The sequence below is a fragment of the Ursus americanus genome, chromosome 14 (assembly GCF_024610735.1).
Source record: "Ursus americanus isolate L20-20 chromosome 14, mUrsAme1.1.p, whole genome shotgun sequence".
NCBI lineage: Eukaryota > Metazoa > Chordata > Mammalia > Carnivora > Ursidae > Ursus > Ursus americanus.
Genome location: NC_142140.1, coordinates 62015983 through 62042400, shown reverse-complemented (window position 1 = coordinate 62042400; position 26418 = coordinate 62015983). Strand labels below are relative to the sequence as shown.

Genomic DNA, 26418 nt, shown 5'->3' with positions numbered 1-26418 from the left:
GAACCCAGGTTCATTTTTGGGACGCCTCAGTGGCTGTGGGGCTCGATCCCAGGACCCCGGGATCATGACCTGAGCCGAAGGCAGACGCTTCACAGACTGAGCCCCCCAGGCACCCCTACAGTTATCTTATAAACAGGAGGAGTCCCTCCCCGATTCTGTCGTTCATCTTGAGAGATAAGCGTTCCCCACTTTCCGTGTCTCTGTAGTGGCTTCAGTGGGCTGCCTGGACAAGCTACGTGAGGGCCACTGGCTGGACACGGCCGTCTGTGTGACGTCTTCATGCACCCTCTGAAGTCCTGCCACCCCACCTCTCCACGGTACTCCACATCCTCCTGGGGCCTTCATTTTCCGTTTTGCTCCCTAGGCCTGCATCTGGTTCTCACACCCCGACTGTGAGTCCCCACGGTCTCCACCACCGGGCCCTGCGCACAGCGGGGGCTTCATGAATTCACCTCTGCATTGAAAAGGACTCTCCACGTTGCAGTTGACGGAAGCACCACTTGAACTGGTTCAAGGAACCAAAACCTAGAAGCGTTGATCAGGCTTCAGGCATAGCTGGATCAGGCTTCAAGACTCTTTCTCTCCATCTCTCGGCTCTTCCCTCTCGACGACTGACTTTGCTCTCCTGCTGGCAGGCCTTCCCTTGCAGCTACGCTAGGCCACCAGGAAGGCCAGCACCCCGACAGACACAGAGCTCCTTCGACCAAAGGTGACAACGACCCAAACTGGAAACTGATTACCACAGGACTGGCTTGGGCCCTGCAGCTGTCACAGAGTCAAACACGGAGGCTGGAGGCACAGAGGGCTCAAATCCATCAGTCCTCAGGGAGAGCCCCTGAGAGACAGGTGGTGGCCTCAGCAGGAGGAGGGCTTTTTATTTATTTATTTTATTTTTAAAGATTTTTACTTATTTATTTGACAGAGAGAGAGAGAAAGAGCACAAGCAGGGTGAGCAGCAGAGGCAGAGGGAGAAGCAGGCTCCCCACTGAGCAGAGCCTGACGCGGGGCTCGATCCCAGGACCCCAGGATCATGACGCTTCACCGACTGAGCCCCCAGGTGCCCTGGGAGGAGGGCTTTTTAAACAAGTACTGAGAGCAGAAATGAGCTGACAATGAGGGTCCACCAGCATCCTTTTAGTTTCCTTCCAGGAAGGCCCCTCCTCGTGGGCGCACTGGAAATGACGGGGCCACCGCACAACTGCTGAGCGTACCCCCAGTTTACAAAACGCTTCTCACACGGTGGCATTTCAGCCCCACGGCCCACCACGCGTGACGTGGCATCGCTCCAGCCTTCATGCCCTCGAGGAGGCATCGGGTGGGCTGAGTCACAAAGGCAGCGGGGAGCCGGAGGGGACGTGCTGAGAGCAGCAGGTGCATGCAGGACAGGAGGAAGCTCGCACTGACCTCAGGCCACTTCCTCCGTGTCAAGCTCTCCACCCCCTCGGCCGCCTCCCTCCACCTCGTGGGCAGCAGCCCCCTACCTCCACCCCCTCTGCGTGGTCTCCTGCCTCTCTCCCTTATCTCTCCCTGCCAGCAGATGCCACGCCTCCTCCCCGACCTTTGTACCTTGCTCCCTGGCTTGTTTTTTTTTTCTGGACCTGGGAATCCGGGCTCACTTTCACTCCGGGCTCGCATCCTCGTGGCCGCCTCGCCATGTGCACTGGAAAGTGCTCCCGCTTCGTGGGGCTCTCCCTCATCCCCCTCTCCCTGGTCTGCATCGTGGCCAATGCCCTCCTGCTGGTGCCTCAGGGCAAGACGGACTGGACCGACACCAGCCACCTCAGCTTGCAAGTCTGGCTCATGGCCGGCTTCCTCGGCGGGGGCCTGATGGTGAGCGGGCTGGGGTCCTGAGCACAGGCAGAGGGGGAGGGAGCAGGGTGGGGGTAGCAGTGGCATGGGCGGGGACCTGTCCCCTGGAGCCTCCCAGGCTGCCCCCAGCTACTGAGCACCTGTGATTTCAGCCCCTGAGCTGAACTTGCAAGGGACAGGAGAAGGAGGGAAGGAAGCGTCTGAGCAGAGACCCTCCTGGGTGGGGAGGGCGTCCTAGCCGTCCCGACCAGTGCTGGTGGCCCCGGATGCTAGACCAGCTCACCGCAGGGGCAGAGGAGAGGAAACAGCTGGCTGTGTGGGCACTTATCAGGGCACGATGATAACGGGCACGGAGGGTGGGTGTGGGGACGCTGGACCCAGGAGCAGGGTCACAGCTCTGTCACCCCACCGGTCGCCTCCGAGTCCCCTCATTTGCGGCCCACACGTCTGGATGGCCAGCCGGTGCTGCCTCAACCCAGAACTCAGGCCAGCATGGTAGAGAAGGTGCCCGGGTCTTCTGGAGCCTCGGACCCGTCAGAAGTGGGGGGAGGGGAGACGCCTCTCCTGGAGGCACTCATCCCCATCCTCCAACCCCTCCCTGTTTGGGGGAACTTCTGGAAGGTCGGGATAGTTGAACAGCATCATGGGCTGAAGACAAGAGACCTCCCCAGTAGGGCTCCTCCCTCCTCAGATGGAACGACCCGGATGGATGAAGGTCCCCGGGACAGGGCTCACCTTTTTTTTTTTTTTTTTTTTTTAAGATTTTATTTATTTATTCAACAGAGATAGAGGCAGCCAGCGAGAGAGGGAACACAAGCAGGGGGAGTGGGAGAGGAAGAAGCAGGCTCACAGTGGAAGAGCCTGATGTGGGGCTCGATCCCATAACGCCGGGATCACGCCCTGAGCCGAAGGCAGACGCTTAACCGCTTAACCGCTGTGCCACCCAGGCGCCCCCAGGGCTCACCTTTTTTTGCCTCTTTCTCTGTCCACAGTGACACTCCTCCCTACACACTCCCCCAGCGTCACACTGCACCCCTCTCCAGCCCACCACGCCCACCTCCCTGCAATCTAACCAGCCTGCCTCTCGGGTGGCCCCCCCATGCCGAGCATGCCCCCCCCCGACTCATGCTCATTCCCAGCTGCGCTCTTCCCAGCTCCAGGCCCTGAGCCGCTGGCTCACACAGTCCCCGCTGCTCCCCGGGGACACAGGCCTCGGGTCCCTGCTCTCCCTGGAGCTGGGTTCCCCAGGGTCCCCGCTGGGGAGAACGCAGTATCACAAAGAGACAAAGAGGGAACGGGAGCTCCGTGCGAGCAAGGCCTGCCTGTTCGCTGGCTGCCCCGTGCGGTGCCTGCCCGGTCCAGTGCCCCGAACTTGACGGGCCCTGACTAATAGTCCCGAGCAAAGTAAACAAATGAGCAAGAGGATTTCCGACAGGAGTAGGACCACCAAGGAAGCAAAGCAGCAAGCTTGGGGGGGGGGGTGTTTGTAGAATTTTCTTTTTTTTTTTTTAAGATTTTATTTATTTATTTGACAGAGAGAGAGAGAGAGAGAGACAGCCAGAGAGAGAGGAAACACAAGCAGGGGGAGTGGGAGAGGAAGAAGCAGGCTCCCAGCGGAGCAGGGAGCCCGATGCGGGGCTTGATCCCAGGACCCTGGGATCACACCCTGAGCCAAAGGCAGACATTTCACCGACTGAGCCACCCAGGCACCCCAAGAGTATACTTAAAAAAAATTATTATTTAATTTTTTTCCAGAGAGAGAGAGGGGTGGGCATGTGAGCAGGGGGAGGGGCAGAGAGAGAGGAAGGGAGAGAATCCTAAGCACAGCACCCACCCCACCCCCACCCACCCCCAAACGCAGGGCTCCATCCCACGACCCTGAGATCACAACCTGAGCTGAAATCAAGAGTCGGATGCTTACCCAACTGAGCCAGCCAGGCGCCCCAAGAGTATACTTTTAATTTGTTGTAAGTCAACTCCATGCCACACATGGGGCTCAAACTCATAACCCCAAGATCAAGAGTCACGCACTCTACCTTTTGAGCCAGCCGGGCACCCCCGTTTACAGCATTTTCAAGGACGGCCTCAATGAGGCGACATCTGAACTGAACCCCACAAGACAAGCGAAGGACCCCGCCCCGCAGACAGGGGGCTGGCAAGGACACAGCCTGAGCCCGCACACCCGAGGACACCCATGCGCGGCTGGGACAGCCAGGGTTTCATGAGATGAGATCCGAGGTGGGCACGGGCCGGGGCATGCACACCCTCGTGAGGAATTTGGATTTCACTCTAAGTACAACAGGAAGCTATTCGAGGAACTTTTACCATGTGTTGAGCTTTTGAACTTTTTTTTCAAGCCCTACGGAGAAGCGCCCAGATCCTTAGGAGACAGCCCGGTGAATTCTGACCAAGTGAACCCGCCATGTAGCCAGCACGCAGACCAAGATCCAGGTCATTGCCAGAATCCCAGACAGGCCTCCCACACCAGGCACTACGCCCACGAGACTCCCCGCTCCCTGATTTCTAACCCCGTAGGCTAGTTTTGCCTGTTCCATGCTTTATGTAAGTGGAACCATCCAGGATAACAATTTTGTGTCTGGGTCCTCTAGCTCGACATGGGGTTGTGAGTTTCATCTGTATCATTATGTAGACGCGTAGTCTGTTATTTCTGGTGCATTCCGCTGTGTGACTAGACCACAGTTAATTTAAACATCCTACCGTCGGTGGCCGTTTGGATAGGCCCCAACTTGGGTTTATTACAAAGAATGCTGCTGTAAACATTCCTGTAAATGTCTTTAGGTGAAGTTCTGTTTGCAGTTTCGTTGGATGGATACTTAGGGGTGGAACTGCTGATTCTTAAGGTGTGCGTGTATTCAGAGTGGATAGACATTGCCAGAGAGTTTTCTGAAGTTCTGACCCCAATTTCATTCCCGTCAGCAAAGTAGGGGAGTTCTAGTTGCTCCGCACCCTGCCGGATCGAGAAGGTCGCTGTGGGGGTAAGAGCTGGAGGTGAGCCGGGGATTAAGAGCAGACGGAGGCCACTGTGGTTGTCCGGGAGAGTTGATCGTGGCTGAGAATGGGCCAGGGGCCAAGCAAGCAGATTCGAGCTATAAACTCAGTGTTTCCTTCCACGTTACCGTGACCTTTCTCTCGGCACAGGGTAGAGGGCAGAGAGTAAGACAGGGGAGCTTGGACAACGAAAGGAATTAAACACTGTGAGTACGAAAGTAGACATCTCAAAGAGGTAGGTCACTCGAAACTGGTCAGTCCCAAAGGCAATGCTAAGTGTCTGGAGCCGGAAGCTTCCAGTTAAGTGTCCTCCCCAGAGAGGCGAAGCAAAGGGGCCAGGACTGGTTCTAGACCTGCCGGGAGACTTGGAAGAAGGGAGAGAGAGCATCCGGCAGGACTCCGTTCAGCTCTACGGGCGTTTTTATGAGGTCACGATGACCGAGATAACAGAATCAAAACCCCCGGCCCCACCCCTAGCGAGGAACAAATGCTGCCTGGCACGCTCTGGGCGGGAGCAGGTGCGCAGGGAGGAGACGAGCACTCTGGAATTCCAGAGATGGGCGATAGGCAAAGAACCTGGCACGGGGCAGGAAATGAAGGCTAGCGCCAAAGTGCGGAGCCTCAAATGCCTCCCTAAAGCTCAGTCTTCTTTTTTTAACACTATTTATTTATAATTTTCTTTTTTCCTTTTATTTTTTAAAAGATTTTATTTATTTATTTGACAGAGAAACAGCGAGAGAGGGAACACAAGCAGGGGGAGCTAGAGAGGGAGAAGCAGCTCCCCACTGAGCAGGAAGCCCGACGCGGGGCTTGATCCCAGGACATCGGGATCATGACCTGAGCCAAAGGCAGACTCTTGACAACTGAGCCACCCAGGCACCTCTATTTATTATTTTAGAGAGAGTGTGTGTGTACATCATGCGGGGGGTGGGGGGGACAAGGAGGGAAGGAGATGAAGAATCCCAAGCAGACTCCACGCTGAGCATGGAGCCCAACGTGGCGCTCGATCCCACACCCCTGAGATCATGACCTGAGCCGAAAACCAAGAGTGGGACACTCTGCTGGCTGAGCCACCCAGGCGCCCCCAGAGAGCTCAGTTTTGATGGGGCACTCTCTGGAAGGAGACCCTGAAGGCTTTGGGCAGAGAAAAGCCCCGTTGAAAGCTAAGTTCACTCTGGTGGGAGGAATGTAGGATGGAGTGTTCAGCACCGGGCCCAGAGATACAGACGTCTCGTAGACAGGCTGAGAACGTCATCCCTGTGGGAGGTGATCCAGGATCGGACGGTGCAGACAAAAGGGCAGACACATTCAAGAACTGTTAGAGGAAAAGTTGAGAAGACTTGAGGTCTGGCTGGGTGTGGAGAATTCAAGTTTTCTAGTGTGGGTGACCTGAAGAATATTTCCTCTGACGGAGACAAAAAAGGTCACAGGGAGGTGGATTTGGGGAACTTTGGGGGACTTGCGAGGTCAGTATGAGGCGGGCTGGTTTGAGCTAAAACCGAGACACTGAAAGGAACATATCCTTCAGCAGATGGATTTGAATATGGGGGTGAGTACTGTCCGAGGGGACAGCGGATGCCCTGAGAAGGGGTGGGCTCTGGGAGGAGGGCCACAGGGAGGAAGGAGGACAAAAAGAACCAGGGTTGGACCTTGGGGGTCCCTACACTTCCCATCAGAGCATTCACTAACATTCTCCTCCCCCCCTCCCCGACACTCCAGCACCACTGCTCCTTCCTACTGCCCAGGGGATTTATAGTTATCGAGCCAGTCTTGACCTCAGGTCAACCTGTTATTTCATTAAATCCCGAGCACAGCCCTGTGAGTTAGGTCTTGAAGACCCAGAGAGAGGAATCAGTTCATTTAGTGTGAAGTGAGCACAGGGTCGGCCTGAACCCCAGGCTCCCTGACTCCGTCTCAGTTGGGCACCTGCTAGGCGTCAAGATTTGTGGAGGATGTCATGACATTGGGTCCTGCCCGCGTGGAGGCTGCAGTCTGAACACACATAAGCAGGGACGTAAGGAGTAATGTTACAGAAAGGCAGAACCCAGAGGCGGCGCTCCAGGAGTAGTGGAGATAAGGTCTTCTACAGTCCAAAGGGCTGAGGGCACCCCAGGCAGCTCCAGGAGGAGGTGAGCACCGGACGCGCGATGCACGTGAGGTGTGGAGGACGCAGGGGGTAGGGGGGCTCCTGTCACACTGACCCTCCTTCGCAGGTGCTGTGTCCGGGCATCGCGGCGGTTCGCGCGGGGGGCAAGGGCTGCTGCGGCGTGGGCTGCTGTGGAAATCGTTGCCGGGTAAGACCCAAATGCGGGCAGGACTCGGGGCTGGGTCTCTGAACCGGCCTCCGCAGAGCCACACCTGAAGGTCCCCCTCGCCACGGGAGCTCCCCCGCAAGGTCGCAGCTCCGCCTCGCCCCTCCCTGGCCCCCGCCAACTTCGGCCTCCGTGGGCCTGCAAAGCGGACCAGGACCCCCACGAACCTCCGCGGCCTCTGGCTCGTAGGGGCAGCTAAGGGCCAGCCCCGGGCTTTGCGGGGAAATATTTCTCGCGCGCCTGGAGCCGATCGAGGTAAGGTGCGCGCACGCGGGAGGAGGCGGCCCCGCTCACCCCCCCTTGCACTGCGCACCCAGATGCTGCGCTCCGTCTTCTCCTCGGCGTTCGGGCTGCTGGGGGCCATCTACTGCCTCTCGGTCTCGGGAGCCGGGCTCCGAATTGGACCCAAATGCTTAATGGACCGCCGGTGGGACTACCACTTCAAAGACACCGAGTAAGACTTCACGCGCCCCCCTTCCCTGCCTCTCCCACCCGGATCGGGAGCCCGGGAACCAGGCGCGCCTTCGCTGGAGCCCCTCCACGTGGACCAACCCCCGCTCGGCGCCTGCGCGGGGCTGGGGGACGGGCACTCCGAGTGCCCTCCCTCTCTCACGTGACCCTGCCCGCCCGCTCCCCGCCCCCCGCCCCCCCCCCCCCCCCGCAGAGGCTCGTACTTGCAGAACCGCACTCTGTGGGGTTTGTGCGAGCAGCCGCCGGGCGTGGTCTCCTGGAACGTGACGCTCTTCTCGCTGCTGGTGGCCGCCTCGTGCCTGGAGATCGTGCTGTGCGGGGTGCAGCTGGTGAACGCCGCCCTCGGCGTCTTCTGCGGCGATTGCCGGAAGAAGGAGGTGGGGCGGCGCGGGCTGGAGCCGGAGCGGGACCCTCCTTGCTCCCTGGCTGCGTCCTCACCTTCTCTCTTCCGCAGGGCACCCCTCACTGAGGCTCCACTGACCGCCCTGCTCGCTCCTGGACGCCCGACTGGCCCACCCCGCCCTGGAAATAAACCTTTGAAGTCTCGTGCGCGTCTCGGATGGTGCCCTCTGCGCACGAGCGCCCGAAGGCGCCCAGATACACAGGGCCCCGGGGGCGCTTCTGTTGGGGACCCCAGCCAGTTTTAGCAAGTGGTTGTTGAGCTGTTCGTGGGCGCTCAAGTACAGTGGTAAACAAGACAGGCAAGTTCTATGCGCTCAAAGAATTTAACAATCCAGGGGTGTAAGATGGGTACATTAAAAAAAAAAAAGGCAATAGATTACTTCACTTTTTAAGGAACACGCTGGTGGTGGGATAGGCATTGGCTGATGGAGGGGCTTTTTAAAATAAGGTGAAGTCTGAGAAAGTGAAATTGGAGCCGAAATCTGGTGCATGGGCTAGCCGCGTGGGTAGCTGGGGGATTCCAGGCGGGGAGCAACAAGGACCAAGGTCCCAGGTGCAAATCCCAGGCGGAAATCCAAACATGGAAAAGCCACTCTTTCACTTTTGTAAGGAAAGGAAGGAAACTGTGGAAAAGACTAGAGTTTAGCTTAAACTCTACAAAATGAAAGCTTAAGGTGTTTAGCTTTATCTTCCCCTAATTTGGTAGAAGTTTCTCAGTCTGAGGTCACTGGTAGTTCAGAAAGGAAACGGCCTGAGCTCTTAATGAGGACGAGGTGTCTGCAGACGCCCTCAGGAAGCCAGGGACTTCCTTAACTTGGGCGCAAAACTGTATTTCAGGGCATTTTCCTGGGTTATGGGTCCCTAACTTTCAGTGGGCTGCCGGGACTGCTGAGCCCAAACCGGAATTTGAGCCTGGCGCAGTGTGGGGCTGGGAGGAAGACAGGGAGACGCCGTTTCCTACCGCTGAAACAAGCGAGACCAGAGCCAGCACAGAGAAGCTTTAATAGCGAGCGGTGGGACTGGCCCCGGGGCGGGCGCCCTGGTCGTTAACTGCGGCAGCAGAAAAAGCGCACGTCGTTCAGTGCGGTGTCGTCCCGGAGGCCCCTCGGCTGCTCCACCTTGGTCTGCAAACCGCACACGCCTTTGGGGCAGGGCTTACTCCATTCTCCAAAGTCGCCCCAGGCCAGGCCGGGCCCCTCCAGCTCCGTGCCGTCCGAGCAGCGGAAGCGCACATTGTTGGCTGCGGTGTTGTCCCCTGGGGTCCTGGGGGCCTCCACGCGCAGCGAGAAAGCCACCAGGAAGCCACCGCCAGGACACCACAGGGGCTCACTCCACGCGCCCCACCTACCACGGAAGGGGAGAAGCGCTACCTCTCGCCCCCCCCCATCCCTACCCATCCCTGGGGACTCCTCCGCGGGGTGCTGCATGACCCCGGTGGGTGGGGTCTCCTCACCCGACCTCCACTGAGGGGCGGGGGGGGGGTGGTCTTGCAACCACTCCCCAGGTCTAAGCTGCCCCACAGCCCTGGAGGAGCATTTTAGCGGGGAGGGTGGGAGTGCAACAGAGGGTAAGGGGCATATCTGCATCCCGGGGGGGCCCTTGGCACCTTCCAGACTGAGACTCCACCACCTGCGTGTTGCGCTCGGCGTTCCCGCGTGAGCAGTGCAGTCGGATCCCGTTCAAAGCGGTGTCGTCACCAGGGATGCCTTGGGGGGGTTCCTCCTGGGCCGGGAGGAGCGGAGGGGTGAGGACCAGGTCAAAGATGGCCATCCTGTGTTCCCGTGCACGGGGTCGTGCACCTCCCTCCTCGGAGACCCAGGCCTGAACCCCCACCTTGAGAGAGAACCCGCCGGCGAAGAATCCATCAGGACACATCTCGGGCCAGGCCCAGTCGCCCCAAGGACCCCCGTTGGTCACGTCGATGACCGACGTGTAGTCGCTCAGGCGGTTGGCTTGTGCATGTCCACAGCAGGTGGCCCACAGCAGCAGCAGCAGCTGGGCTCCGGCCCCCCTCCCCATCCTGCGGCCTCTGTGAGCTGGGCCCCTCGCACTGATTTATACCACCTCTGGCCCTCTGTAGGCTCTGATTACGGAAGGGCCTCCTGGATTAAGTGACACCCGAAACTAATCCGTTCCGGGAACCCAGCAGCCTCCATTCTCCGCTCAGGGCGACAGAGGCTCCCAGCGCTGGCAGAGAAGGGGCAGAGAGAGCTGAGCAGCTGAATAAACCACCCCCTACTGAACACTGAGTGTAGACCCTGACTTGTGGTTTTGTTCTGAAGGTGTTGTTATTCAATCCTCACAACTCGTGTGAGAGGTGGGGATTACCCTTTCCGTTCAGCAGATGACGAAACTGGGGCTTAGAAATGGCAAGCAACTTGCCCAAGGTCAAGGTCAGCAATCTGGGAAACGCTCCAACACTGGGAAGTGGAGGGCCGTCACTCTAGGGGTGGAAGTGGTGCTCCGACATACTGGACAGGATTGGTCAGAGGCAACCTTAGGGACCTCCAGGATTTGCGGGAGCATTAGAGGGAGAGATGGGGCAAGAATCCAGGAACTGTGGGAGCTAGAAAGGATCTTCTCAGTGATTGGGATACCCAATCCCAGAGAATCTGGGGTACCCCTTCCCCTGAGAGGAAAATATACACAGACAGGAAAAATTCTAGGAAGTTTATGGACAGGGGATTGAGAACCCCCTTAGAACAAGAGATGTTTCTTCCTTGCTTCCTGGGTCCTTCCCCTGAATGTTTTCCTAACTATGACCACCAGGTGGGCTCCTAATTTGGAAAGAGAAACAAGTAGCTCAGATTTGTTGAGGGGCACACCACGGATTTGCCTGCTCTCCACACACTTTCCTGTGTTTGCTCGCTATATATTTATATAGCAATAATGTATTTGGGCCCAGGCAATATTGTTAAGTGCTGGAAATAGGACAGCAACCAGGAAAAACAAGGCCCCTGTCTTTGTTGGAGCCCACATCTGCGTGGGGGAGACAGATGATACATTTTCCAATGGACCTTGAGCTCTCTGAAGGCTCTCTTTTGTCTTCTTGAGGCCTAGTACAGGGCCTGGATGCAGAAATAGTTAATAAAGTTTGGTTTGAAGAGTAATGTGGAAGGTGGGTTTGCCTGGCATAGTCCGTAGAGCATGCAACTCCTGATCTTGGGGTCATGAGTTCAAGCCCCATGTTGGGCATAGAGATTGCTTAAAAAAAAAAAAAATCACACACAAAATGAATAACCTGAGAACCAGAACCAATCTGGAGTTTAAAAGAAATTAAACCACAAAAATGTAAACGGTTAAAGCCTAAAGTATAAAGCATCCACGTCAAGACAGGTCCCCTGGAGACAGGATTGCGAATTTAGAAGTGGGTGCTTCCTGGATCCCAGGTGCCCTATGTTTGAACTTCATAGGTTAAGATTTATGGAGCAATTGTGGTAAGTTTTTCCATGTACGGTGTTTGCACATATGTTATCATTTAATCCTCAGATGAGATCGACAAAGTACCTACTATTGTCCTCAATTTACAGTGGTGGGAATTCAAGCCCAGAGTTAACAAAGGGCCCACACCACTGCTCAGTGGGGGAACTGGCTCTCACCCCAGCCCCTCTTCCCTCTTACTACAACCTGCCCCTACACGGACAGCAAACGCAGAGACGTGTGGTTGCTGCCGAACCCCCCCCCCAATCCTCTTCATCTGGCGAATCCCCCCAAATCCTCATCATCCTGTCTTTCGCCGCTGGGATGCTGCCCGCTGGGGCAAAGGGCACAGGGGAAGGGGGACTTAGTAGGTTAATTATTAACCCTTAGCAACTTAGGGCACCGCAAGGTTCTCCCGAGGTGGAGGGACAAGGACTGGCTTGGGGCTGGAGAGGGGGCTACGGCCCCAGCAGCAGTCGTAGGGGTCGCGCTGCTTCCGATGGCCTCGCTGCGCTGGTTCCGCCGCACGATTCCTCTCGCGCTCCTCTTGCTGCTGCTGCTGCTTTATCTCTGTGCTTGGAGCTTTTGTGAGTGGTCTCTTCCCTCATGCTCTGGGAGGAACCGGGAAGCCAAGCGCGGGGGACCTAAACCCCCCTCCTCGAGCCCTCACCGCTAGGCCTCGCCCCTCCCCAGGCGCCGTCTCAGGCTGCAAAGCCGGGACACAGTCGTGCATTCCCGAGGGAACGCCGCCTGTCCAGGTATGCCCGACACAGGGCTGGGACCGGGGGCTCCGGGTGGGACCCCGATCGCGGGGAGCGGGGTCAGGCTGAGGATCTGGTGACGGGCGGGTCCTGCTCCTCGTCTCGCCTCTCCCGTCCCAAGCCGAGTACAGCAGGAGAGAGGCCAGCCACAGGAGTAATTTCTGCAGGGCCCCACTGGGCTGCTGGGCGAAGGAGGCCCAGCGGGCTAGGGGTTCTGCTCCCGCCGCCTTCCGCCCATGTCTACCCCCAGGTCCCGCTGCAGTCGGGTCCCCTGGAGGCCCCCGAGTGGGAAGAGCCTCAGTGTGTAGGCCCCCAGGGGGTGCTGGGCCGCGTGATGGGGCCGTTCCACGCCAGTCTGAACCCCGAAGGGGATGTGGCGTTGTCGCAGTACCTAGCTGGATGGAAGGCGCTGGTCAGGTGAGCGGTCTCGCGACCCCCACCCGGCGCCCGCCTCCCAGGGCTCCCCCGCCCCCTCTCCAACCACCGCGCTCTGCCCGCCACCGAACACGCAGGTTCCTAACTCCCCTCGGCTCCATCTTCGCCTTCGCCACGAGCGAGGCCTTCGCCAAAGTGACAGCCCTCGAGGCTCGGGTGCACGGCCCAGAGGCGGCGCACTACTCGTCGCTGACGGCCATGGTGGCGTGGGAGCGGCGGGAGGGACTGCTGGAGCGCCCCGGGATCGCCCCTCCAGACACCGCCAGCTCCTCGGGCTCACGGATCCTGCTCTTGCTGCACCGAGCGCTGCGCTGGTCCCAGCTCTGCCTCCACCGGGTGGCAACCGGGACGCTCGGAGGCCCGGACGCCGGCGTGCAGTGCAGCGACGCGTACCGCACGGCCCTGGGCCCGCACCATCCATGGCTGGTCCGCCAGGCCGCCCGCCTCGCGTTCCTCGCCTTTCCGGATCCCGACCGCTGGCTCGAGCTCGCGTGCCCGGGCGCCGGGAAGGCGGAGGCGCGGGCCGCGCTGGTCCGGGTGGCGGGCACCCTGGAGGATGTCTACAACCGCACCCAGGGCTTGCTGGCCGAGCGGGGCCTCCTCCAGCTGGCCTGAGGCCCCCCGCGGCGGGCACCCGCCGACAGCCGCACGCCCCGAGTCCAGCGGGCCGCACTGCCGAGGCAAGCCAGGGGGCGGGGCCGCCGGAGCCGCGGCTCCGCGTGACGTCACCGACTGGAACCCCCCGCCCCCGGCAGGGTGCGTGTTGCGCCCCTCCCGCTCTGCGCAGTCGCGGGGCCGGGGGAGGAGCCGTGGGAATAAAAAGTATTCTTGGGTAGCGGTGGATTTAGGGCGTCTTGTGTGATGACGGCAGGCGCTTAAGGGAAGTGGAAAACAATGGATGTGGGAAGATGTGTCATCCCTTTTCCCGGCAGCCGAGAGACTCAAGCTCCCCCGGGCCCGCTCCCAGCCACTCCCGAGGCTGCGGTTGCCAACTGCGGGCCAAGTCTCCGGCCCAGACCTGCGCCCTGAGCCCCGGCCCCCGCACAGCCGGCTGCTTCCTGGACGCCTTCACACACGCCGCGAACGCAACACGTCCCACGCGGATCCATCCCCTCCTCCCACAACTGCACCTCTCCGTGTGTCCCCTGTCTCTGCCAATAAGTGGCACCCTCTCCTTTCAGCTGCCCAAGCCTAAAACCTGTGCGTCAGGACTCACACCAAGCACGCGCTCAGCTCAGTGATGTCTGTTCATTAAAAGACCTCCTTGGCCATTCCCACGACAATTGTGAACAGGAAAGTGTGTGGCCGTTTCACAAGCTGAGAACTCTCAAATTGAGTCCCCGCCACTTTCCCCTGCACCCCAGAATCCTATATATACACTTACTTACTAGATATCTTCACCTGGATTTCTACCAGACATAACGAACCTAACATGTCCAAAGCTGAGCTTCTCAATACCCCTTTCTCCCCACCCCCTCACCCCCCCGCCAAATACTTCCTTCGTAGTCTTTGCCAACTCAATAAATGACCACTCCGTTCTTCCAGGTCCTTAAGTCAAAAACTTGGTAGTCATCCTGACTTCTGTTTCTCTCTCATCACACCCACATCTAATCTGTCAGAATCTGACCATTTCCCACTCTCTTCACTGCCAGCACCCTTGTCAAGCCAACTTTATATCCATCACGTGGATAATTACGATAGCCTCCTAATTGTCTCTCTGTCCCATCCTCGGTTTCCCTAATGTGTATTTTCTTTCTTTCTTTCTTTCTTTCTTTCTTTCTTTCTTTCTTTCTTTCTTTCTTTTTTAGGATTTTATTTATTTATTCGACAGAGATAGAGACAGCCAGCAAGAGAGGGAACACAAGCAGGGGGAGTGGGAGAGGAAGAAGCAGGCTCATAGCAGAGGAACCTGATGTGGGGCTCGATCCCATAACGCCGGGATCACGCTCTGAGCTGAAGGCAGACGCTTAACCGCTGTGCCACCCAGGCGCCCCCCTAATGTGTATTTTCAATCTCAATTTCAGCCAGCCAAAGTAATCTCTTAAAATATAGATCATATCCCATCACTTCCATGCTCAAAACCTTCCAGGGGCCCCCTATTGCACTCAGATGAAAAAAAAATTAATTTAAGCAGTAAATTTTCTGGATCCTATTTTCAGTTGAGAACGATGAAAAGCTTCGTAAGGGTCCTACGTGATCTGACTCTGTACTGGCCAAATTGACCTCTTCAATTTTCATTCCATATTGCAGGCATGATCCTGCCTCAAGATCTTTGTACTTGCTCTTCCCTCTGTCTGGAATGCTTTTCCCCCAAACAGAGAAATGACTTGCCTCATTACTTCCTTCTGGAATTTACTCAAATGTCTCCTCAGGGAGACCTTCCGTGATGATTCTTTTTAAAATTTCAACACACACACACTTCCTATTTCCCTTTCCTACTGTTTTTTTTTTATCTTAATATGAGTCACTATCTAATAACATTTTGTATATTGTACTTATTTGTTTTGTTTTGTTTCCATTGAGAAACGTAAGTTGCACGCAGAAGGGAATTTCTAGACAGAAATTTGTTCTCTGATGTACCCCCAATGTCTCAAACAGTGCCTGTCTCCTAGTAGACATTCAGTAGCTTTTTGTTGAATGAACGTCTGAACACTCGAAATGGCTCAGATGGCCGGAGCGAGGAGTCCAAAAGAAAAGAGGAGGTTGCACAGTAACGCAAGAATTCTTAATGTTGCTGAATCATACATCAAAAAATGGTTGAAATGCTGAATTTTATGTTACGTTATTTATATTTTCCTAAAATAAAAAATTAAAAAGTAAAGAGGAGATGTGGTTCTGGACAGGTGGTCAGGAGCAATTTCAAGAAGGATGTTACAAACTACTTTACAGAGATAAGGCTTTATCTCCAGAGTTCATTGTAAGCAGGGGATTGTTTAGATCATACTTGGAATTCAAAAGCCAGCTCCAGCTGTGGTGTGTAGAAAACTATGGCGAGTCATAGGAAGACCGCCTCACACAATAACAGCAAAATACACATTCTTCTCAAATACACATGACATTCTCCAAGAGAGACCATATGTTAGGCCTCAAAAGATCTCAATAAATTTTAAAAGATTTTAAAAAATAAAAATAAAGAAAATTTAAAAAGGTAAGGGGCGCCTGGGTGGCTCAGTCGGTTAAGCACCCAACTCTAGATTTCAGCTCAGGTCATGATTCCAGGGTCCTGGGACCAAGACCCGCATGGGGCTCCCTGAAAAGCAGGAAGTCTGCTTCTCCATCTCGCACTCCCCTTGCTTGTGTTCCCTCTCTCTCTGCCTCTCTCTGTCAAATAAATAAAATCTTAAAAAAAAAAATGAAAAAGATCTCAAATCAATAGATCAGTCGTCCTCCTTAAGAAACTATAGAAAGAAGAGCAAACTAAAACTTAAAAAAAAAAAAGCAGAAGGAAAGAAATAATAAAGATCAGAGTGGAGGGGCGGTTGGCATCTGCCTTCTTGGCTCACGTCATAATCTCAGGGTCCTGAGATCAAGCCGTGCATCAGGCTCCCTGCCCTGCGGGGGAGTCTGCTTCTCCCTCTGCCCCTCCCCCTGCTCATAGTCTCTCTCTCAAATAAATAAAATACTTAAATTTTTAAAAAATGTGTTTCAAAGAACACCAATGAAGGAAGTGAAAAGACAATCTATAGAACAGGAGAAAATATTTGCAAATCATATGTCTGATAAAGGCCTGGTATCTAAAAATACAAACGACCACCTAGGATTCAACAATAAAAAGATAACCCAATTTTGGGGGGCCTGGCTGATTCAGTCGCTGGAGCATGCGATACTTGATTTCGGGGTTGTGAGTCAGAGCCCCACGTTAAGTTACTTAAAAATAATAATAATAAAATAAAAATAAATCAGGCTAAGGATTTGAATAGACAGTTCTCCAAAGACGATATACAAATGGTCAGTTAGCACATGAAAATATGCTGAACATCACTAATCATTGAAGAAATGAGGCGGGGGGGGAGGGGAAGAGATGCCACTTCACGCCCACGAGGATGGCTAAAATAGTGCACAGTGACCCTCAGTGAGGATGTGGAGAAATCGCGATGCTCACGCATGCACCCAGGGCAGGCGGACCAGCACATGAGGGGCAGCTAAGACAACGCTCAGTTCTTCAAAATGCTAAGTCTAGACTTTCCGCATGACCCAGCAATCTCACTCCTAGTATACGGTCCTAGGTGTATCCACCCAAGAGAACTGAGAGCAGGGTGGTCATCCTAATTCAGAGACGCGCAAGCTCATCCCAAGAGCCTGTACGACAACTCCCATCAGACCACGTCAGTCCCGCGCAGCCGGATGGGAAACGTAGGCGGTCCACACTGTCTTGGGCGCTTTTCGGTGTGTCGGCTGGCCACGCTGCCGTCAAGCGCTCACTGTCGCAAAAAAAAAAAAAAACCCTTCCCTGCGCCGTTCTTTCCCCTCCTCCGTCAACCGTGACTTAACTTCGCCCGCAGGCGGCTTCACCGCGGGACTGAAGAGCGTGACAGAGCGCTTTACGACAGTTGCTTTGTGGCAGCGCCGGAGAAGGAAGATGGCGGCCACCGTAGTAGCCGCTCGAGGAGCGGGGTCCGCGCCGGCCTGGGGTCCCGAGGCCATTACCCCGGACTGGGAAAGCCGGGAAGTCTCCACAGGGGTGAGGAGGCACTCGGGGTTCAGGAGATGTACGCAAGGCTTGATGCGATGGGACGATGAGGCCTGAGTGGCTTGGAAAACTGGAGGGCGGGGAAGGGAGGCGGTCTGATGTGCTGTAGCAGGGAAGAGGTATCCTGAGTATGTTGGAGAGTGGTGTGGAAGGGAGGCTGGAGCGCGGAGTCCCGGCATCTTGCGGGACGAGGGTTTCAGGCCGGCATGGGCCTCTGGGGATTTGAGGGTTGGGATTCTGGTATTCTGCGGGGCTGTTGGGGCCCCCAGGAGACTTGCTAGCGGGTCGGTGGCGCACGACTTGCGTACTCCAGGAACTGCATTGCGGAATATGCTGGAGAATGGGAAGAGACCCAGATTCACCCCTTTCTTCTTTCTCCCAGACCACTATCATGGCCGTGCAGTTTGAAGGGGGCGTGGTTCTGGGAGCCGACTCCAGAACGACCACTGGGTGAGCTCAGGACAGATACTGGCAGGTCATCCCATCTTTCCCTTCCTTCCTTCCGTCCTTCCTTGCCTAGCAGTCCGTCCTTACCCTCCACAGCCCACCGCGGGAAGGGAGGTTTCTCCCCTCCTTGGACTTAAGGATTTGCTCCAGATTCTACTACTTCCCAGTTTTCCCTCGCACCCCTTGGTGAAATTTTTGTAAAAGTCTGTTCTCCAGCTAGCTTCAGTTTGGGTGAGAATTAATGGGAAATGCAGAAATTCCTATTCCTGAGCCCTGGGAGTAGGTAGTAATGGGATGGGGGTGGGAGACGAGTGGGATGGCTCCCTCATTATCCTGCCACCCTGCAGGTCCTACATCGCCAATCGAGTGACTGACAAGTTGACACCTATTCACGACCGTATTTTCTGCTGCCGCTCAGGCTCTGCAGCTGATACGCAGGCAGTAGCCGATGCGGTCACTTACCAGCTTGGTTTCCACAGGTACTTGTGGGCAGGGGAGGAGCAAGTGTCTGCAGGAAGTGGGGACCCGAGATGCTAAATGGTCTACTCCCGGGTCCTGACGCTGCCTCTCCTGTCACTCTCCTCACCCTCTAGCATTGAGCTGAATGAGCCTCCGCTGGTACACACAGCAGCCAGCCTCTTTAAGGAGATGTGTTACCGATACCGGGAGGACCTGATGGCGGGAATCATCATTGCAGGCTGGGACCCGCAAGAGGGTGGGCAGGTGAGACACCCCCACCCCCACCCGGGCACTGGAACCATGCCTTTGATCCTCGCCCCACCCCAGCCATTTTCTGGTTTTCTTCCCAGTCTCTACCTCACTTACTATAAATTCCTCCCAGACCGATCCCACATGGACCGGTGTATGTGCGTGTGTTGCCGAGGGTACAGCTAGTGACTCTCCTTGCATCTGGCAGGTGTACTCAGTGCCCATGGGGGGTATGATGGTAAGGCAGTCCTTTGCCATTGGAGGTTCTGGGAGCTCTTACATCTATGGCTATGTCGATGCTACCTACCGGGAAGGCATGACCAAGGAGGAGTGTCTGCAGTTCACTGCCAATGGTGAGAACTTGGCTTTCTGGGCCTGTGAACTCCAACCCTCACATCCAAGCCACCCTCATATCCATTCCTCACTTCTTGTAGTGATGCCAGCATCTGACTCTGACCCCGACTTTCTTCTTTTGTTCACAGCTCTCGCCTTGGCCATGGAGCGGGACGGCTCCAGCGGAGGGGTGATCCGCCTGGCAGCCATTGCGGAATCAGGGGTAGAGCGGCAGGTACTTTTGGGAGACCAGATTCCGAAATTCACCATTGCCACTTTACCACCCCCCTGATGCCTAGAATTCTAGGATACAATGAGACACACCCCATAGTGACGTAAAATTCAATAAACAGTTTGTCCGAAAGAATCTGCTCTGAGGATCTTTTCTTTTTCTTTTTTTTTTTTTAATTAATTAATTTATTTATTTGACAGAGATAGAGACAGCCAGCGAGAGAGGGAACACAAGCAGGGGGAGTGGGAGAGGAAGAAGCAGGCTCATAGCAGAAGAGCCTGATGTGGGGCTCCATCCCAGATTGCCGGGATCACGCCCTGAGCCGAAGGCAGACGCTTAACTGCTGTGCCACCCAGGCGCCCCTCTGAGGATCTTTTCTTGACCTCAAGTCTGCACTTGCTTGGCCCCTCCTGTGCGTTCAAAGCTCTGCTCGGAGCCGGGAGGCAGACAGGCCTTTGCAAGAATGGTTTTCAGGCCGCTTTCTCCAGACCACCTTCCGCCACACTCCCTTTCCTGCACAATACCCAGGTCCTTAGGACGCCAAAGTATAGTTGAAATGGGGGCTCCCAAGAAATGACCCACCCCCTTCCCTGTTCAAGCCCAGGGTGGAACTCAGAATCCTGACCGGGACTGGGGTCACCTCCCCTCAGCCTGCCTCCTGCTTGTCATCATGGCTGGCTCCTGACCCAAAGGCCAGAGGACACCACATCTCCAGTCCAGACTCATGGTCCCCTCCCTCCACACTCACCTCTGTCACTTCATCTTGTCGGGAGGAGCAGCCTGACTACATTGCCTTTGGGGACAAAGGTGGACCTTGTTTGGAAATAGCATTTAAGATGGGTGTTGGGCAGGAGAGGGGGTCCTTGGGAGCACTGTGGGCCAGCCCTGCAAGCTGTCATTCCCGCGGGGGTGTGATGGTGAAGCAGCCTTCAGCCCCTGGGATGGGAGGCTGCCAGTAGACTCAGCCCACTCAAGCCATTCATGGGGCCTCTGTTTTTCCTCTACTCTGGGGATAAGGGAACTGTAGAAACCACGTTGAAAAACTTGGCTCTAGAATGTGATCCTGCCCTGGAGAATTTTGGAGGTTACGAGGGAGGCTTCCTAAGGAGGTGGGAGGTCTTGGATTAAGTGAAAAACAGCAGAGCAGGACTTTGATCCCAAACATATACCTCAAACTGAAAGTAACCCGTAAAGAGGGGTGCCTGGGTGGCTCAGTCTGTTAAGCATCTCACTCTGGATCGTGGCTCAGGTCAGGATCTCAGGGTCCAGGGGCAGGGCCCCGAGTCCGCTAAGCGCTCAGCAGGGACTTGGTTTGAGATTCTCTCTCCCTCTTCCCTCCCCCTTCCCCCCACCCCCGCCCTGCTTGCTCATGCTCTGTCTCTCTAAAAAATAAATAAATAGATCTTTAAAAAAAAAAAAATAACCCATGGAGAACTTTTGACTTTTCTGCAAAACCTGTTTCCCCAGTCCTCCCTCCCTCAAGGCGTCCTTGCTTCCTCCGTTCCCCCGCGCTCTGCACGGAGCTGGACAGTAGCTCCGAAAAGCTCCGAGCGCTTCTTGCTGTCTGCACACCGCTCTTCTGTAAGGGACGGGACGTTAATTCCAGGCGTAGGACATAGTGGTTCGACAACTGCTATGCTCGCTGCACCCCCGTCTCCATCCCGGCTGCCTTCTTGACTTGCCCGCAGGATGCCAGCAGCGCCATCTGTGACCTTGCTGCTCCCGCACGTGCCCTCCCACAACCTTTTCCGCAGCAACCAGCCGGAGCGATCTTTCAGTGTAAGTGGGCGCATGCTGTGCCCTGCTTGACCTCCCTCCATGTCTCCCTGTCCCATCTAGGATGACATTTTAGCTCCTCACCGTGGCCCGGAGCACCCAACAGGTCCCCCCAGCGGTGACACTCCGGTCACTGGCTTTTTTTCTCTTCCCTAGGACCTCAGGGGTTTTGCGCTTACACTGCCTGTTTTTCCTGCCCAGGACTCATCCTCCCTGATTTTTTTTTTTTTAATAAACTTTTGTTTTTGTTAAGGCATGTCTCCAGCCAGTGTGGAGCTTGAACTCACGACCCCGAGATCGAGAGTCGCATGCTCCGCCGAAGGAGCCTGCCAGGCGCCCCATAAAATAAACTTTTTTAGAGCAGTTTCAGGTTCACGACAGAACTGAGTGGAGGTTTCCCGTCCGCCACGCCTGCCCTCACGCGCCCAGCCTCCCCCGCTGCCAACATATGTTACAGCAAATCCCCACGACACCGGGGTTCCCGATTCTCACTTGGCTCCTGACCATTCGGCTCTCAGCTCAAATGCCACCTTAGCAGCAGAAGCGCCCCCTCCATCCTGCTCTCGCAGTACCGTGTAATTTGCTTCCTAGCCATCACTCCTGGCTCGTGTGTTTATTTACCGTCTGTGAGAAGAGCAGGCTCTGCTTGGTCCACTGATGCGTCCTCACTGCCCGCCAGGGAGGAACGAATGTGCTCCCTCGCCTCATCCCCAGTGCTGTCCGGCCTCCAGCCTCTCCAAGCAGCTCACCACCCTCCACTCCGAGCTTGACCTCAGAGCACCCGCTTCTGCCAGCCCCACCTGGGCTCCGCAGGAGATCAGCTACGCTATATTCACCAGCCCCGCGTCCCCTCCCCTCCGTGCTGCGCTCCCCAGCTCAGCCCCAGGACCACCCCCACCCCAACACGCACGCATGCACCCAACACTGGGCAACTCTGAGTCTGTTTAATGACAAGGTCACGAGGGACTTGGGGCCGGGTGCATCACGGAGAAGTCTGGGGAGGGAAGGTTGCAAAGCTCCCTGGAAGGTCAGCCCCGGGTTGTCCCCATCAGATGGTGGAGTCGTTGGCGGATGTGACGTCATGCAGCTGGTGGCGGAAGGAGAGTCGGGCTTTGCGGCTGAAGTAGGCTCCAGACCCCGAGGAGGCTATCCCTCCCTCGGCCACGATGGGGGCTATAGGCGGGCTGGGATTTGGATCTGGAGGGGCTGTGGGATCCAGGCCTGAAAGGGGGATTGGAGGAGGGAGAAGGGTGTTGCGGGGCAGCAACCTCCTTCCTTCCCTGCAGGGAGGAGGAAAGAGGCCAGGGCGGTCCCGGGGCAGGGAGAGGGGACGTTGAGAGAGCGGGGCTGGTTTCACCCGCCTGCGACCTATGTGGTCACACAGGGCCCCACACGCAGAAGGGCCCCTGGGCTTGCTGGGATGGTCTGCCATCACTGTCTTGAAGGTGTTAATAATTGTTTTTGCTGGGGGCTTCACGTCCTCCTTTTGCATTGGGCCGTCCTATGGAGAATCCACCTCCCACCCAGGGAAACAAACTATTCCTTTCCCTTCACTGGTTTGAGCGTTTACCTTTCTCCCCAGAGAGACAGCGCCCCCCGTTTTCCTCGGTCTCCCCCCATACCTGCTCCTCTTTCAGTCCCCCGCTGTCTCCGGCACCCACACCATGGGAAGCACCATGCCCCCTTGAGACCCATCTCAACAGTGGAGGAGACCAGGATGCTGGGAATGGCCAGGAGGGCCCCAGGAGGAGGGGTGTGGCTTCCAAGCCCCCCCACTGTGGGCCAAACTACCACTTAGCCTCAGACCGCCTGGTGATTACAGGCGCCAGGGGATGGAGGAGAAGAGGGAGGAGGGAAGAGGTGGACGGGTACCCCATTCAAACACCTATCCTTTTGTGCCCCCTTCACTTGGGGCAATCTCTGGTCTCCTGGGAGAAGCAGGAGGACGCTGGGAGGGGAGGGACGGCGGAGAGACGCGGAGGTGCTGGGACCCACAGACGCAGTGAGAATCCACTGTGGCAAAGCCGGACGACTCGGTGCCAGCCTGGACACTGCCGGGGGCTCGTTTGTATTCCAGAATGAGAATCCAGATTTTAGAGACTAGTCTATTTTTGTAGAACGAGACATTGTGCAGGGCAGGGGAAACGTTCGGTTCTCTCCGAGCAGTCCGGGAGCTCTCATCCCCTGCTCGGAGGATAGTTGTGGGAGACTCGTGATGCTGTCCCAGGTAGATCCCTGGGACAGGGATCTGTCCCAAGAGATCCTTCCACACGTTGCTTTAGTTCATCCCATTCATGTAGCGATCCTTTGAGGCGTTACTGCTGTCCTGCTTTCACAGCCGATGAACTGGAGGCACGGAGATTCGCCCAAGGTCACGCAGGCCGTCAGAGCAGGAGCTCACACCTACCCCCGCCAGGCCGACCCGGCCACTCTGAACCCCATGGGCTGACCTTCGGGCACTGATGCCCTCAGCCAGGCCTGGGGGACCGGAGCCCCCGCGGCAGGGACTCTGGACGCCCCACCCCCGTGGAGCTGTGCGAACGCGATCTTACCCTTCGCTGAGGGTGTGTGGTGCGGCAACGCTTGGCAAACATTGCTGCCTAGCCTGTCAGACTTAGAAATCGGGTTCCTATTTCCAAAACGACCTGATTGAAGTACAAATTTCCATGCACTTGAATACACACATCTGTGTACAGTTCTGTGAGTCCTAACAAGTGTCTACACCCGGGGAATAACCACCCCAATCAAGATATGGGACATTTCCAACACCAACTTCCATTAACCTGCCTTACTGCAACCTCGTCCCCTCCCCGGCCACAGGAGCCCACTGATGTCAGCTCAGTGGGTCTAGATCCGTCTGCCTGTTTCGGAACATTGTATCAACGACTTGAATAGTGTTACCTTCTTGTGTCCGGTCGGCATAATGGTTTTGAAATTCACCCATTTGCAGTTTTACTTGTCTTTTTTGTAGTAACAGTTTATTGATATAAATGACATTATATTTACAGCTGCACAGACATCCCAACTAACTTTATAACATTTTCATGACCCTCAAGAGACCCTGCAGCCCCTGCCAGTCCCCCAGCCCACCCCATTCTCTTCCTTCCCAGCCGGTGGCCACCACTAACCCACCTTCTGTCTCTATGGATTTCATGTAAACGAAATCCTACCCTATGTGGTCCTTTGTGTCTGACCTCTTTCACTCAGCATCGTGTTTTCAAGGTCGTCCCTGTTGTAGCACGTGTTAGGACTTTATTCCTTCTTATGGCTGAGTAGTATTCCGTTGTAGGGACTACACCACATCCCGTGTCCCCATTCACCGACTGACCGACACTGGGCTGTTTCTACGTCTGGGCTATTTGAATACTACTCCTACCGACATTCACGTGCAGGTGTTTGTGCCGACATCTGTTTTCAATTCTCTCGGGTATACTTTTTTCTTTTATTTCTTTAAAGTTTCCTTTATTTATTTGAGAGAGAGAGAGAGAGAGTGCAACCAGGGGAAGGGGAGAGGGAGAGAGAGAATCTCAGGCAGACTCCCCACGGAGCTTGGAGCCCTAGTCCAGGCTCGACCCCACGACCCTGAGATCATGACCTGAGCCGAAACCAAGAGTCGGCTGCCTAACCAACTGAGCCACCCAAGCACCCCTAACTTTCTTTCTTTTAACTGAAGTATAGTTGACACATGATGTCACCTTAGGTTTAGGGGACTGGATGGTGACTGGACAATTCTGCACCTTACGCCATGCTCACAAGTGTAGCTACAGCCCGTCGTCGTACAATGCCAGCACAGTGACACGGACTGTCACCGCCATGCTGGACCTTTCATCCCCATGACTTACTCCTTCCACAACAGGAAGCCTGGGCCTCCCACCCCCTCCACCCATTTTGCCCAACCCCCCACACTCCCTGGCAACCACCAGTCTTGGATTTATGGGTCTGCTCCTGCTTCGTCTGTCCATTCTGCTTTTGAGAGAGAGAGAATGTGGAGGGCAGAGGGAGAGGGAAGGAGAGAATCTTAAGCAGGCTCCACACCCAGCATGGAGCCTGACGCGGGGCTCCATCTCAGGACCCTGAGATCATGATCTGAGCCGAAATCAGGAGTCAGAGGCTTAACCAACGGAGCTACCCAGACATCCCTGTTCATTTTGTTTTTTAGATTCTGCATATAAGTGAAATCACATGATATTTGTCTCTGTCTGACTTATCTCACTTAACATTGTAAGCTTGAGATCCACTCATGTTGTTACATGTGGCAAGATCTCATTTTTCATGGTTGAGTAATATTCCTGTGTGTGTTTATGTGTGTAGTATGTCTTCTTTATCCACTCATCAATCAATGGACATTTAGGTTGTAAATAACGCTGCTATAAACATAGGGGAACGTATATCTTTTCAATTCATATTTTCATTTTCTTTTTTTTTTTTAAAGATTTTTTTTATTTATTTGACAGAGACAGCCAGCGAGAGAGGGAACACAGCAGGGGGAGTGGGAGAGGAAGAAGCAGGCTCCCAGTGGAGGAGCCCAATGTGGGGCTCGATCCCGGAACGCCAGGATCACGCCCTGAGCCGAAGGCAGACGCTTAACGACTGCGCTACCCAGGCGTCCGCAATTCATGTTTTCATTTTCTAAGGGTAAATAACATGCAATGAAATTACTGGATCGGGTGGTACTTTTACTTTCAATTTCTTGAGGACCCTCCATACTCTCTTCCACGGTGGCTGCACCAGTTTGCATTCCCACCAACAGGGCACGGGGGTTCCTTTTTCTCCACATCCTCACCAACCCTTGTTATTTCTTATCTTTTTTGTATGAGCCATTCTGACGGGTGTGAGGTGGTCTCTCGCTGTGGTTTTGATTTATTTCCCCGATGATGAGTGATGGTGAGCGTCTATCTTTTCATGTGTCTCTTGGCCATTTGTATGTCTTCTTTGGGAAAATGTCTGTTCAGGTCTTCTGCCCATGTTTGAATCAGATTGTGTTTTTTGGTATTGAGTTGTATAAGGTTTTTTTGGTTTTTGATTTTTCCTTAAGCAGTCTCCATGCCCAGCCCAAGACCCCGAGATCAAGACCTGAGCTGAAATCAAGACTCAGACACTTCACCGACTGAGCCCCCCAGGTGCCCCATAGAAGTTCTTCATAGATTTTGGATACTAACCCTTTCCTGGATCTATCATTGGCTCTATCTGGATCTATCTTCTATTCAGTAGGTTGTCTTTTAGTTTTGCTGTTTCCTTTGCTACACAAAAGCTTTTTATTTTGAGGAAGTCCCAATAGTTTATTTTTGCTTTTGTTTCCCTTGCCTCTGGAGATGCATCTAGAAAGAAGTTGCTAGAGCTGATGTCAGAGACCTTACCTCCTGTGCTCTCTTAGGCAGTAAGGTCTCTGATTTCAGGCCTCACATTTAGGTCCTTCATCCAGTTTGAGTTTATTTTTGTGCCTGGTATGAGAAAGTGGTCCAGTTGCATTCTTCTGCATGGAGCTGTCCAGTTTTCCCAGCACCATTCATCGAAGAGACTGTCTTTTTCCCACTGGATATTCTTGCCTTCTTTGTCTTGGATTAGCCGACCATACAGGTGTGGGTTTATTTCTGGGTTCTCTATCCTGTTCCA

At 55.2% G+C, this 26418-nt stretch overlaps 5 protein-coding genes across 5 annotated transcripts; 3 read left to right on the top strand and 2 right to left on the bottom strand.

Moving 5' to 3' along the window:
* Positions 1-1581: 1581 nt before the first annotated feature.
* On the top strand, positions 1582-8147 carry TM4SF5 (transmembrane 4 L six family member 5). Its single transcript, XM_045797202.2, has 5 exons — positions 1582-1830; positions 7032-7112; positions 7448-7584; positions 7795-7978; positions 8056-8147. The coding sequence occupies exons 1-5, from the start codon at positions 1654-1656 to the stop codon at positions 8068-8070; spliced, it is 594 nt and encodes a 197-aa protein (XP_045653158.1). The 5' UTR covers positions 1582-1653; the 3' UTR covers positions 8071-8147.
* A 134-nt stretch (positions 8148-8281) lies between these two features.
* VMO1 (vitelline membrane outer layer 1 homolog) lies at positions 8282-11842 on the bottom strand. The gene is made up of 3 exons (XM_045797203.2): positions 9837-11842; positions 9610-9725; positions 8282-9347 (listed from the first exon to the last, which is right to left on the bottom strand). The coding sequence occupies exons 1-3, from the start codon at positions 10020-10022 to the stop codon at positions 9050-9052; spliced, it is 600 nt and encodes a 199-aa protein (XP_045653159.1). The 5' UTR covers positions 10023-11842; the 3' UTR covers positions 8282-9049.
* Positions 11834-13454, top strand: GLTPD2 (glycolipid transfer protein domain containing 2). The gene is made up of 4 exons (XM_045797439.2): positions 11834-12010; positions 12117-12181; positions 12435-12601; positions 12697-13454. Exons 1-4 carry the CDS (start codon positions 11923-11925, stop codon positions 13232-13234), a joined length of 858 nt encoding a protein of 285 aa, XP_045653395.2. The 5' UTR covers positions 11834-11922; the 3' UTR covers positions 13235-13454.
* A 3690-nt stretch (positions 13455-17144) lies between these two features.
* Positions 17145-19164, top strand: PSMB6 (proteasome 20S subunit beta 6). Its single transcript, XM_045797441.2, has 6 exons — positions 17145-17300; positions 17692-17759; positions 18104-18235; positions 18350-18479; positions 18673-18817; positions 18947-19164. Exons 1-6 carry the CDS (start codon positions 17199-17201, stop codon positions 19087-19089), a joined length of 720 nt encoding a protein of 239 aa, XP_045653397.2. The 5' UTR covers positions 17145-17198; the 3' UTR covers positions 19090-19164.
* Positions 19165-21853: 2689 nt separating this feature from the next.
* Positions 21854-22500, bottom strand: C14H17orf114 (chromosome 14 C17orf114 homolog). Its single transcript, XM_045797206.1, has 2 exons — positions 22428-22500; positions 21854-22026 (listed from the first exon to the last, which is right to left on the bottom strand). Exons 1-2 carry the CDS (start codon positions 22498-22500, stop codon positions 21854-21856), a joined length of 246 nt encoding a protein of 81 aa, XP_045653162.1.
* Between the last annotated feature and the right edge of the window lie 3918 nt (positions 22501-26418).